General features: G+C 44.6%; 1 protein-coding gene across 8 annotated transcripts in view; it reads right to left on the bottom strand.

The window, feature by feature from the left end:
• Window positions 1-7,468, bottom strand: part of ZFR2 (zinc finger RNA binding protein 2) — a 53,229-nt gene extending 45,761 nt beyond the window's left edge. For 2 of the 8 annotated variants that reach the window (XR_007134480.1, XM_047777515.1), the window contains exon 1: window positions 7,320-7,466. Coding sequence is in view for 6 of the 8 variants with exons in the window: in XM_047777515.1 (XP_047633471.1) it covers window positions 7,320-7,372 (53 nt within the window). In the remaining 2 variants the exon portion in view is untranslated. Of the gene's footprint in view, window positions 1-7,319 lie in introns of all 8 variants that reach the window. The other 6 variants (XR_007134479.1, XM_047777516.1, XM_047777513.1 and 3 more) reach the window with 5 other exon arrangements.
• Between the last annotated feature and the right edge of the window lie 5,081 nt (window positions 7,469-12,549).

Below are 12,549 nucleotides of genomic sequence, written 5' to 3'. Positions count from 1 at the left end.
AGAACTGACTTTCCAAACTACAAAATGACACAGAACCACAAACCAAAGCAATTTTCAATTCTTAGTCAACAGTTAATTTAAAAAGGCAAGAGGACATGACGTGCCACAAATCCAACTTCCCTTTGGGAGGGAAAAAAAAAAACTGCCCAAAGCAAAATATCTACCAAAAAAATAAGTCCCATTCCCCAAAATATTTACAAATGAACATTCTAGCTAATAAATAAATAAATAAAACTGGCAACCTTAGAATAATCCTCTATTCTATAAGTATAAGAGAAAAGGACAGGAAGAGAATGCCATCTCCCAGCTGGTGGGGGATACCTTGGTACAAGGGACAGAACAAGGGAACAATTACCAATCAGTACCTGACCTTGGTTGGTGCCAAAAGCTTTTCCTACCAAGATTCTAGCATACTCTGTGAGTAAAGAGGGCACTTCAGATTTTACATGTCATAGACATGGACAAAGACATATAAAAAAGAAAAGAAAAAAGAAAAAAATCTCTCCGCTTTTGTCAAAGCTTCCTAATTTTATTTTGAATTAGAGATCATTCCTTGCCTTAGTGAATAAACTAAACAGCACAGAGCTGATGAAAACAAAGACTGGTGTTAACTTCTTAACACACACACACACACACACACACACACCCTTCTTAAAGGACTAAAATCAGTCTAATAGAGGGCTCCTTCTTCTAGTGGGAGTATGTACTTAATTATCAAATCTATCTATAATGTATTCTACATCATCATTTCGTGATTAAACTTTTTTTTTGGTCTTTTTTTTTAGGGCTGCATCCGAGTCATATCGAAGTTCCCAGGCTAGGGGTCGAAGTGGAGGTACAGCTGCCAGCCTATGCCACAGCCACAGCAATGCCATATTCAAGCAATGTCTGCAACCTACACTGTAGCTCCCAGCAACGCCAGATCCTTAACCCACTGAGCAAACCTGCATCCTCACAAATACTTACCATGTTCATTACTGCTGAGCCACAATGGGAACTCCTTAAACTTTTAAGAACATAAAGCAGAGGTCATAAAGTGGAGGCAGGTATCATTTGTCCCACATAGTCTAATTTGGTTCTGGTATTTAAAACTTGGAGGATCTCACATAAAATGGGGATAATGAGTTATCTGGGAAACTGGGAAGACTCGCCACTCTGAGTTCACTCCCATGTGTTGATGACAGGTGGGGGGCTTGTGAGGGACAGCACAGGCTCTGTTTTGATCTTCCTCCCATATACCCTCTACCCTCTATGTTAGACTCTAGTCATACATGTATATGTCTGGCCCTTACAAGGCTGTCTACAATTCCTGATCTGAAGTTTCACAAACTTTCAATTTATTAGCATAAAATAAAGAATGAATATAAGGTTTATAAATACCCTTTCTACATTTTCTTTACTTTTCCAGGATACTCAGTTACTCATCCAGTTCAATGGTCTTTGTCCCCTTAGCTCCATAACAACATGAAAGAACACCAATTACACTCACATGAAAAAATAATTCTGAAGGATCATCTGAAATGCTTCTAAATTTGATATATTTATTCTGATCATTCTAAATGCACACGCTGGAAGATACAGACAAAGGATAAAATATAAAATAAAACTTAAAAAAAATTTCAGAAACAAGGGAGTTCTCATCGTGCCTCAGTGGAAACGAATCCGACTAGTATTCATGAGGATGCAGGTTCAATCCCTGGCCTCTCTCAGTGGGTTAAGGATCTGGCACTGCTGTGAGCTGTGGTGTAGGTTGCAGACTCCACTCAGATCCTGTGTTGCTGTGGCTGTGGGGTAGGCCAGCAGCTACAGTTCTCATTAGACCCCTAGCCTGGGAACCTCCATATGTTGTGGGTACAGTCCTAAAAAAAAAGACCAAAAAAAAAATCAGAAACAGAATATGTTGAGGAAAAAAAATCTCTATTAGGAACATGCTCTGATGTTGACTTGTTGACTTTTAGTTCTAAAACAGATAAAGTGAAAATTCAAAATACACACTTCAAAAACTTAATTTTTGTTGGTTTTTTTAGGGCCACACCCACGACATATGGAGGTTCCCAGGCAAGGTGTTGAAATGGAGCTGCAGCTGCTGGCCTACACCATAGCCACAGCAATGTCGGATCCTTAACCCACTGAGCCAGGCCAGGGATCGAATGCATCCTCATGGATACTAGTTCAAAAACTTTAAATGTATCTAATGTACCTATGATAGCATGTTTCTTTCATTTGAAAGATATTCCTTAAAATATACTGAAACCAAGTTTTTGTCCACAGCTGAAAGCTGCTACTCAAAAATACTTTCTAAGGACAACTTTCAATCAACCCTAATAGGTATTTCAGCCTTACTGAGATGGGCTTTTAAAGAAACAACAGCAGATACTTGTACCCCAATGTTCACTGCAGCACTATATACAATAGCCAAGACATGGAAGCAAGGTAAATGTCCACTGACAGAGGAATGGATAAAGAAAATGTGGTACATTTATATAATGGAATATTACTCAGCCATAAAAAGAATGAATAATGCCATTTGCTGCAACATGGATGGACCTAGAAATTATACTAAGTGAAGTTTGTCAGACAGTGAGAGACAAACATCACATATCACTTACTTGTGAAATATAAAAAAAGGATACAAATGAACTTATATATGTAGAACAGAAACAGACTCCCAGACTTTGAAAAACTTATGGTTACCAAAAGGGACAGGTGGGGAGTAGGGGATGGCCTGGAGGGCTTGGGGTGGAAAAGTTCCAAAATTAGGTTGTGATGATGGTTGTACAACTATAAATATAATAAAATTCACTGAATTTTAAAAATCCAAAAATAAATAAATAAATAAAATAATTTAAAAAAAAAATATTTCCAGCATCACGTATAGTGGAAAAGGAAGGAAAGGAGGGAGGGAAGGAGGGAAGAAAGGAAGCAACCACACTTGAACAGGAAAACTCATGTGCCTTGCCTTCTTAGGGTCCACTTTAAGTTAATCTCTTCAGGAAAAAATGGGAGATGCTACTGAGGTGCAGTCACTGTCAGGACAGCTTCACACTAGGCTAGAGGTTCCCACGGGCCCCACTCTCCTGATTTTGGGTGTGATGTTAGGTGCACCCCAGCCCTCGAGGCAATGACAACAGATCTTCCCTGGAAGCTTGTGTCCCTGAAACCTAAGCTCAGAGGATGCACAGACCTTGGAGTGTAAGGTTGGCTCTGGAAGGGCTTAGAGAGCTGGGGGGAGGGGCAGGCAATGGAGGCTGGCCTGAATATGACCAGGACCATCCTGAATCTGATTGCAGCTGTACCTGACAGAGCAGGGAGCTCTCACTTGTGGGTATTCTTCTGTCTGGCAGCACTGGGGCTGCCTGTGTGCTCCCCACAACCAGCGTGAGTTCCAGTGCCTTTCCCAAGCTATCTATTGCCTCTGGGAGAAATTTTTGAGAGATACAGGTTGGGCTGCTTACCATCCTGATGATGCCAGACCAGATACTTACTTCCAGGAAGGGTAATTTCTCAAGGTCTGAAGAATGTGGCCCTAAACCACAATCTGACTAGGACCCAAACTAAAGGGGGAGGATCCAAGTGACAGTATAAAGAACAGTGGAACCCAGTCTCTGCCAGCAGGGCCCAATGTTAAGCAGCTGTACTCAAGCTAGGTCTACCACCAAAAGCACCTCTCAAGGCTCAAGCAAGCTCTGCCACGGGGTAAAGGCACAGCCTGGGAGCCAGACAGCCTGCATTCCTAGGCAGACCCCATACCACCCTGGGGATGCTACAGCAGTTACTGCACCCTGAGCCTCATGTCCTCATCAGCAAAATGGGCATCATAATACCTACCTTCCAGGATTCCTGGGAGGACACAACAACAGAGCAAGTGCCTGGGACTTACAATACAGAGAATCATTAATAATTTATTATTACCCACTACTAACAGTTTCATAGGGTTCCAACCAGGCTTTCAACTCCCTTACATTCTCCAGATGAAGGAATTCAGCTATTAAAATTTATGCCACAGAGTTCCCACTGTGGCTCGGCAGAAACTAATCTGACTAGCATCCATGAGGATGCAGGTTTGATCCCTGGCCTCGCTCAGTGGGTTAAGGATCTGGCATTGCCTCAAGCTGTGGTGTAGGTCACAGATGCAGCTGGGATCCGGTGTTGCTGTAGCTGTGGTATAGGCCAACAGCTGAAGCTCTGATTCGACCCCTAGCCTGGGAACCTCTGTATGCCATCGCTCTAAAAAGATAATCAATCAATCAATCAAATTTATGTCAAAAGCATAAACAGAGCTTCTTCTGAGGGGAAATCAAGTATTACACCAAAATCCAGGAACTGTCTTATTTAGATTTAAAATAAGATGCAAAGGTAGAGGTAGCCAGCTATGTTTCGTGGATGGAAATTTGACAAGACTGCTAGAAATGGGAAATATAACAGTAGATCTGTCCTGTCTGTCATGTTCCACCAGCATGGACCTCCACCATCCAGCTCTGAGCTCTCGACGTTTTCATTACCAACAGGACTTAACTCATAAGAGCCCTGCCAGATTTCTTGAGCAGCTCTCAGCCTCACAACTGAAAACTGCATTCAGGGCTAATTAAATGTACTGTCAGATTCAACTTTTCGCATAGGATTAATCCTTAATTCTGAATACTTGCAGCACTAACTCTAACTCTAAAAAAGTATTGTAAGATTTAAAAGGACACATAAGGTAAAATAAATGAAAATCATCATTATTAGTAAGTAATTGCAAGCTTTTCTTATACCTTCAATAGTGCAAATGTATCCAATTGCCACTAAATTTTAAGACAGTTCAGATTCCAACTCTATTTACAGATAACAATGTAAAGAATATTCCTATCCAGGGTTATATTACCAATTTTAAAAGCCAGGAAAACCAAAGCAAAATTCCTCTAAGAAATAAGCTGTTGTCTTTGCTTTGGCAACTCACTAAATGGGGTTTGTAAATACTGCTGCCCAAATGCTACCCTAAAGCTAGGACTCTCAAAATCTGTTATCTGATCAGACTTTCCATGGCATATTGTATAAGAAATACATACTTTGAAAGCAGCTGAAGAGTCCAAGCAAAAGTCATTTCCCCCAAAATAGAATGTCTGGTTAACTTAAAACCATTCAGATAATGGAAGAATATCTTGATTAAAGGTTTTGTGAGACTGAAACTTATTTTGCTATGATTCCTATGGGTTTTCGTTGTTGATTTTTTGGCTGCACCCAGAGCATGCAGAAGTTCTCCCTCCAGGGATCAAATGCTCTACGGCAGTGACATCAGATCCTTAACCAGCTGAGCCACCAGGGAACTCCTATGTTTTTGTTTCCATTAAATCTACTCTTTTCTCAAGGAAAAACACATGCTCTTGGGGACAATTCTAAGATACAAACTACAAAATACAGACAAAAGCTGTGCCAAAATGTATAAGCACATTAATTCAAATAAATGGCAAAAACATCTACCGAAGCCAGCAATTATCTATCTTAACAGTGTAAATGCTCAATTTCTCCTCTGGAAGATAATCTTAATAGGAAGCATAACATTTAAGCGATTTTCCACATCTGACTGAAGAATGCAGTGGAGAAACAGAGAAAAAACAAGAAAGAGAAGAGAGAAAAAAGAGCAGCATGCGGACAGAGGGGCAGAGCGTTTCAAAAGGACATTGGTCTCTGACAGCCAAGAAGGCCAGCAGAGTCTGGCTGCTGTGACTAAGCACCAGCAATCAGGATACCACCAAAAATGATGGAAGCAGGAAGGATAACATAAAAATGTAACACTCTGGGAGTTCATTGTGGCACAACAGGTTAAGAATGAGGCGGTGTCACAGCAGCAGCTCTGGTCGTTGCTATGGCGCAGGTTCAATCCCTGGCCTAGGAAATACCACATGCCAAGGTCCAAAAAAATAATTTGGAAAAAAAAAAAAAAGTAACACTCTGTTCCAGGAAACAGCAGACCAGACATTCTTTCCCTGATAGAAAAATCCATGACAAGACCTTAGAGACCATTCTGGATGCAGAAAACAAGAGGAGCTCTCCTGACTTCCCCAACCCATGGTTCTAAGCCTCGACCTACTTCCTTCTGATCCCACAGGAAAGAACATCCCAACAACTGGGTTGAGGGGTCACCACCATCTTTTCACTAGCTTTATCTATTTTCAATGTGCTGAAATGGTATATGAATGAAATGTGCAGCACAGGCTCTCCTGAGCTGCAGACACATCTTAGTTATCTAAGGGATGGTTCAAATCCAGTCTGTGAGAAATCGGCCCAAGAAATTCTGCCAGGCTACTAGTTGGAAACTGACACAGGGCAATAAATGAAAATGATGTGGGGGGGAAGGCACTTTCCCCCAGGGATGCCAGCCCTGGATTCCTGATCTTGAGTGCTAGGCTGAAGAACTGAGACTGCAGAGAGGCTCCAAGGAGAAGCCTTGGAGAATGGTGTGTGTGTGGAAGGGGGGTGTCTGAACATTAGGGGTACTACCTATAGATTCTCTCCTTCCCCTGGCTGGTTCCTACCTGTGGCCACCCTCACCCCCAGCTCTTCTCCTCAAGGCTCTTTTTTCTCCCCTCCCAAACGTAGACATCCCTGTCTGTTACTAAATCTTAAAAATCCAATAATCCATTCCATTGAGTTTCAAGGTCCCAGGTCCCTCTACCCCTCCTCACTTTCCTCCTCGCCTGAAAGCCCCAGGCATCCACTCTTCTAACGCGTGTCAGGACCTCCCTCACATCAACACTGCTACCCTTCAAGTCTCTGCCCAAACCCCTCTCAGGCCTCTATTCCCTCCACCATGCCTCTGCCTCTCCCTCAGTTACCCTCCAAGGTCTGTGTTCTCATTCGCCCTCCCCATCAGGGTTCACACCTCCACCTCCACCCCACCTCCGCCCCCGTCCCGCGGCCTAGCCAAGCACTCCCCCAAGGCCGTCTGGCTCCCCATCAGGGATCAAGTCCCCACCTCCACTCCCCTCTCCAGCGCTGAGGTCTTTGCTCCGCCCCTGTCCCGCCAGGTCTCCTCCCAGGTCTTCCCCTTCTCCTCACCACCCCCCATCCCCGCCTGTCCTTGGCCCTTTCCTCTCCCCCAGCCGGGCCAGGCACCCTCCCAGGCCTGTCTTCTCTCCCCCAAGTCAGGTGCCGCCGCCCTCCTAGGGCAGCTCCACTCCTCGTCAGACCTTGGCGCCACCTCAGGCCCATTTCCCCAGACAGGGCCAGGGCCCCATCCCACGTCAAGAGCCCCTTCGCTCTCCCGGACACATATAACTCGGGGCTGCGGCCTCCCCGAGTTCGGGGCCGGGCGGCGCGGGCGACGCAGGGGCAGTTACCTGTACTGCGAGCCGGAGCCCTGCGCGAATCCGTAATAGTTACTCGCCGCCATCTTGGCGTCTTCCCTGAGCGCCCGCCAACCCCGAGGCGCGAAGGGGCGGGGCCTATGGTGTGTGACGTCATCCAGGCTCGCGCGCGGTCCGCGTGCCGCTCACGCACCGCCACGCGCTCCAGACCCTGCCCCCCCGCGCGAAGCTTGTGCCTTCTCATTTCCTATATTGCGTCTGGGGGCTTGTCTTTGCCTCGAGCCCCGCCCACGGAAAAAGCCCCTCCCCTTACCCGGAGCCCCACCCTCCCTCCATTACTCAGCATCCAGGGTCTTTGGCTTGACACCCCACCCCCCATCCCCACCCCCACATCGAGCCCCAGACCCGGCCCTCTCAGATTCTGCCCAAGCTCCGCCCCTCGCCGCAAGCCCGCCCCTTGCCGGGTCCTTGACTTCCTTTCAACCACTCAACTTTGGAGGTTTCCCTCCCTGAAAACCAGGCTGGAGTTTTTACTTTTTATCTCGTGGGTGGATTTGGTTACCTTGCTGACCATATCTGGCCGGGTCGATGTGTCCTTATTGATACGGCCAAGTCTTGCTTGTCCCCTCGGCAGCCCCCTGGGTGCCAGTTTTTCGTGGGGCCTTCTGAGGGTTCACTCACCATCTAAAATTTGGCGGCTCTAAATTAGTAGTTCTCGGGAGTTCCCGTCGTGGCGCAGTGGTTAACGAATGCGACTAGGAACCATGAGGTTGCGGGTTCGGTCCCTGCCCTTGCTCAGTGGGTTAACGATCCGGTGTTGCCGTGAGCTGTGGTGTAGGTTGCAGACGCGGCTCAGGATCCCGCGTTGCTGTGGCTCTGGCGTAGGCCGGTGGCTACAGCTCCGAATCGACCCCTAGCCTGGGAACCTCCATATGCCACGGAAGCGGCCCAAAGAAATAGCAAAAAGACAAAAAAATAAAGTTAAAATAAAAAAATAAAATAAATTAGTAGTTCTCAACTGCAGTGTTTTGCCCTCAGGGGGCGGTGAGCAGTATCTGGGCACATCTACGATTATCATGACTAAGGGTGCTCCTGGCACCAAGTGGGTGGGGGCCAGGGACGCTGCTCAATACTCTACAGAGGCCAGGAGGGCCCCCGCAACAGAGAATGACGTGGCCCCTATGTCAGCAGTGCCGAAGGGGAGAAACCATATTCTAAGGGTAATTCATTTTGAGAGCTATTTCTTGACCCACTTACTCCAGACAGGACCATCTTGGGGGAAGTGAGCTGCATGGTACCAGTCCTCAGGAACTTAGAAATAGGGAAGCAAATCATAACCAAACTCTACAGAGGCCAGGAGGGCCCCCGCAACAGAGAATGACGTGGCCCCTATGTCAGCAGTGCCGAAGGGGAGAAACCATATTCTAAGGGTAATTCATTTTGAGAGCTATTTCTTGACCCACTTACTCCAGACAGGACCATCTTGGGGGAAGTGAGCTGCATGGTACCAGTCCTCAGGAACTTAGAAATAGGGAAGCAAATCATAACCAAACTATTAATTACTATTATGGTAGTCTTGGGTTAAAACAGCTTTATTGAGATATACTCACATGCCATACAATTCGCTCATCAAAGGTGTGAAATTCAGGGGTTTTTAGTACATTCGCAAAGTTCTGCCACCATCACCACTAATTCCAGAATATGTTCATAACCCCAAGAACAAACCCTGTGCCCCTGAGCAGTCACTCCCCAACCCCCTGGCCTGAGCCCCTGGCCACCACTACTTTGCTTTCTGTCTTCAGTTCTTGACATTTCACACAAATAGAAGACTACTGAGCGATAAAAAGGAACAAACTTTCTTTTTTTTTTTTTTTTGAGGGCCGCACCAGAGGCATATGGAAGTTCCCAGGCTAGGGGTCCAGTCAGAGCTGCAGCTGCCAGCCTATGCCACAGTCACAGCAACACCAGATCCAAGCTGCATCTTTGACCTACACCACAGCTCATGGCAAAGTGGGATCCTTAATCCACTGAGCGAGGCCAGGGATGGACCAGTGTCCTCGTGGATCCTAGTTGGGTTCATTACCACTGAGCCACCATTGGAACTCCAGGAACAAACTCTTGATACACACCACAACTTGGATGAAGCTTTAGAGAATTATGTTGAGTGGGAAAAGCCAATGGTGAAAGGTCACATACTCTTATGATTCCATTTACATAAATTCTTGAAAAGTCAGATTATAGAAATGGAGAACATATTTGTGATTTCTAGGGATTAAGGACATGGGGAAGGGGGGAACAGGGAGTGGAAATAGCTATAAAAGACAACACGAGGGATCCTGCGATGATGGAAATATGTTCTCTATCTTGACAGTATCAAAAGCAATAGTGATAATTGCACTATAATTTTGCAAGATGCTACCATTGGGTAACATAGTAGAAAAGGGTACATGAGATCTCTCTGTGTTATTTTTTGTTTGTTCCCCTAGCCTGTGAACTTCCATATGCTACAGGTGCAGCCATAAAAAGGAAAAAAATAATTTTTACTGACTGGGGGCAGGGGATGGTGGTGCACTTTTGCCCCTTTTTATTTTATTTTTTAAATGATTTTTATTTTTTCCATTATACCTGATTTACAGTTTTTGTCAATTTTCTACTGTACAGCAAAGTGACCCAGTCGTACGTACATATATACAATATTTTTCTCACATTATCCTCCATCATACTCCATCACAAGTGACTATAGTTCCCAGTGCTATACAGCAGGATCTCATTGCTTATCCGTTCCAAAGGCAATAGTTTGCATCTATTAACCCCAGATTCCCAGGCCATCCCACTCCCTCTCCCTCCCCCTTGGCAACCACAAGTCTGTTCTCCAAATCCTTTTTGCCCCTTTTTAAATAGGCACAGGGCTGGTTAATTCTTGGACAGGAACCATGACAAGCATAGGGTGCCAAGGAAAGCCGTATGGGTGATTTAGTAGATGGCATTCTTCCATTTGTGTCTTAATGACCATGTGTGGCCACAAGGACAACCTAGTGGGTCTGGCAAATGCCACTCTCCCACCATGCCCTGGCTAAAGGCCAGCATGGTAATTACACGCAGCCTCCCTCCAATTCCCTGCAGCTCTAACTAGATAACCCAGGCTGCATAACCCAAGCAGTTCTGTTTCAATGTTAATATACTGTATGTATTGCATAATACCTTATTTTCCTATTATTTACTATAACCATTGTGCTAAATGTTTTACATTCCCAATCTTATCTAGTCCTCAAAATAGCCCTCAGAAGTGGATACAGTTGATTCTTTCTTATTGGCAGCAGCTCTGTTCCTTTTTTTTTCTTTTCTTAGGGCTGTACCCATGGCATATGTAAGTTCCCAGGCTAGGGGTTGAATCGGAGCTGCAGCCACTAGCCTATGCCACACCCACAGCAACGCTAGATCTGAGCGGAGTCTGCAACCTACACCACAGCTCATGGCAACACCGGATACTTAACCCACTGAGCTGGCCTAGGGATTGAACACACATCCTCAAGGATACTAGTTAGGTTCATTACTGCTGAGCCACAATGGGAACTCCCAGCATCTCTGTTTTTAAAGTTGCTACAGACACTGAAATACCAAATATTGAACCATTGCTCCTAGGGAAAATATAGGGTTAGGTTCCTGTGAGCCTCTGGTCACAACATTTTCATCACTCAACCAAAACATAACCTTGTGTTATGTGTATTTTTTTAAAGGTATCTTATTTAATATACATTGTAGATTCCTTAACATTGAACTCACAGTCAACAGCACTATATCTAACATGTGTATCTTCTCCATACAGTCTTCTTGTGTTAATAAAGACTAGACAGCACTTCAGCACCATGTGTGGGGATCATTATAAACAGCAAAATCACTAACAGAAAGAACAAAAATGTTAAAAGTCAGTCTTGTTTACAGTCAAGACTGAAATATGCATCACCTGGTTCAGCCAGGAACACATACATGGCCAACACTCAAATTTTTCACTTCTTTATGTTGTCTACAAATGACCCTGGATGTACCGTGAGTATTGATTTTGGGGTTACAAATACATTTCAGCCAGTAGGCAAATTTACAAATACAGTGAATAAAGAGGATCGAGTGTACTTATACGAATCCCCTTTGCAAATCAGGAAAAAGAGATTCAAGGAGATTTAGCAATTTAATTGCCTCAGAAAATTTTACTGAGAACCAACTATATTTCAAGTGTAATTCTAAGGCAGGATTTCTCAACCTGCGCTCTGTTGATATTTGAGGCCAGACAATTTCTTTGCTTTGGCGGGGGTGGGGCTGTCCTGTGGATGTAGAGTATTAGGCAGCATCTCTGGTCTTTACTCCCTCAGTGCCAGTATTATGCCCGTCCCCTGGCTCTGAAAACCAAAAATGTCCCCAGACATCACCAAATGTCCTCTGTGGGGTAAAAATTGCCCAGAGGTGAGAAGCACTGGCCTAGGGGTTAAAGGTACAACAATGACATGGCACAACATTGTATTTCAACTATACTCTACTAATAACTTTTGGGGGGCTTTTTGTCCTTTTAGGGCCACAACTGCAGCATATGGAGGTTCCCAGGCTGGGGTCTAATCGGAGCTATAGCTGCTGGCCTATGCCAGAGCCCCAGCAATGCCGGATCCAAGCCGCATCTGCAAACTACACCACAGCTCACGGCAATGCAGTATCCTTAACCCACTGAGTGAAGCCAGGGATTGAACCCTCAACCCCATGGCTCCTAGTCGGATTCATTTCCACTGCCTGAGCCTCGACGGGAACTCCTAATAATAAATTTTTAATAAAAAGATACAACAATGGCAGACAAACATTTCTCATCTCAAGAAACTTATATTATGGTGGAACGGGAACAGGGAGTTAGTGTTTAATGGGGACAGAGTTTCCATTTGCGAAGGTGAGAAAGTTCTGGAGATGGATGGTGGGGATGGTTGCACATTGCGAATATAATTAATGCCACTGAAATTTACATTTATAAGGCATTTTTTGCATAGAATGAAAATTTGTGTCATATATATAATATATAGGACATATAATATATATCATATGTATATATACACACGTATATACATATATACACCCACATACATATATACATATATATACACAAATAAATATATATACATAATATACACATATATTTTAATTACAAATAAACCAGACAAGAAGTTCTCCTGTGGTTCAGAGGGTTAAGGATTTGGTGTTGTCACTGCAGGGGCTCTTGTACTGCTAT

This window comes from Phacochoerus africanus, chromosome 4 (assembly GCF_016906955.1).
Source record: "Phacochoerus africanus isolate WHEZ1 chromosome 4, ROS_Pafr_v1, whole genome shotgun sequence".
NCBI lineage: Eukaryota > Metazoa > Chordata > Mammalia > Artiodactyla > Suidae > Phacochoerus > Phacochoerus africanus.
Note: the sequence above shows the minus strand (reverse complement) of the source record. Positions and strands in the feature narration are given on the sequence as shown.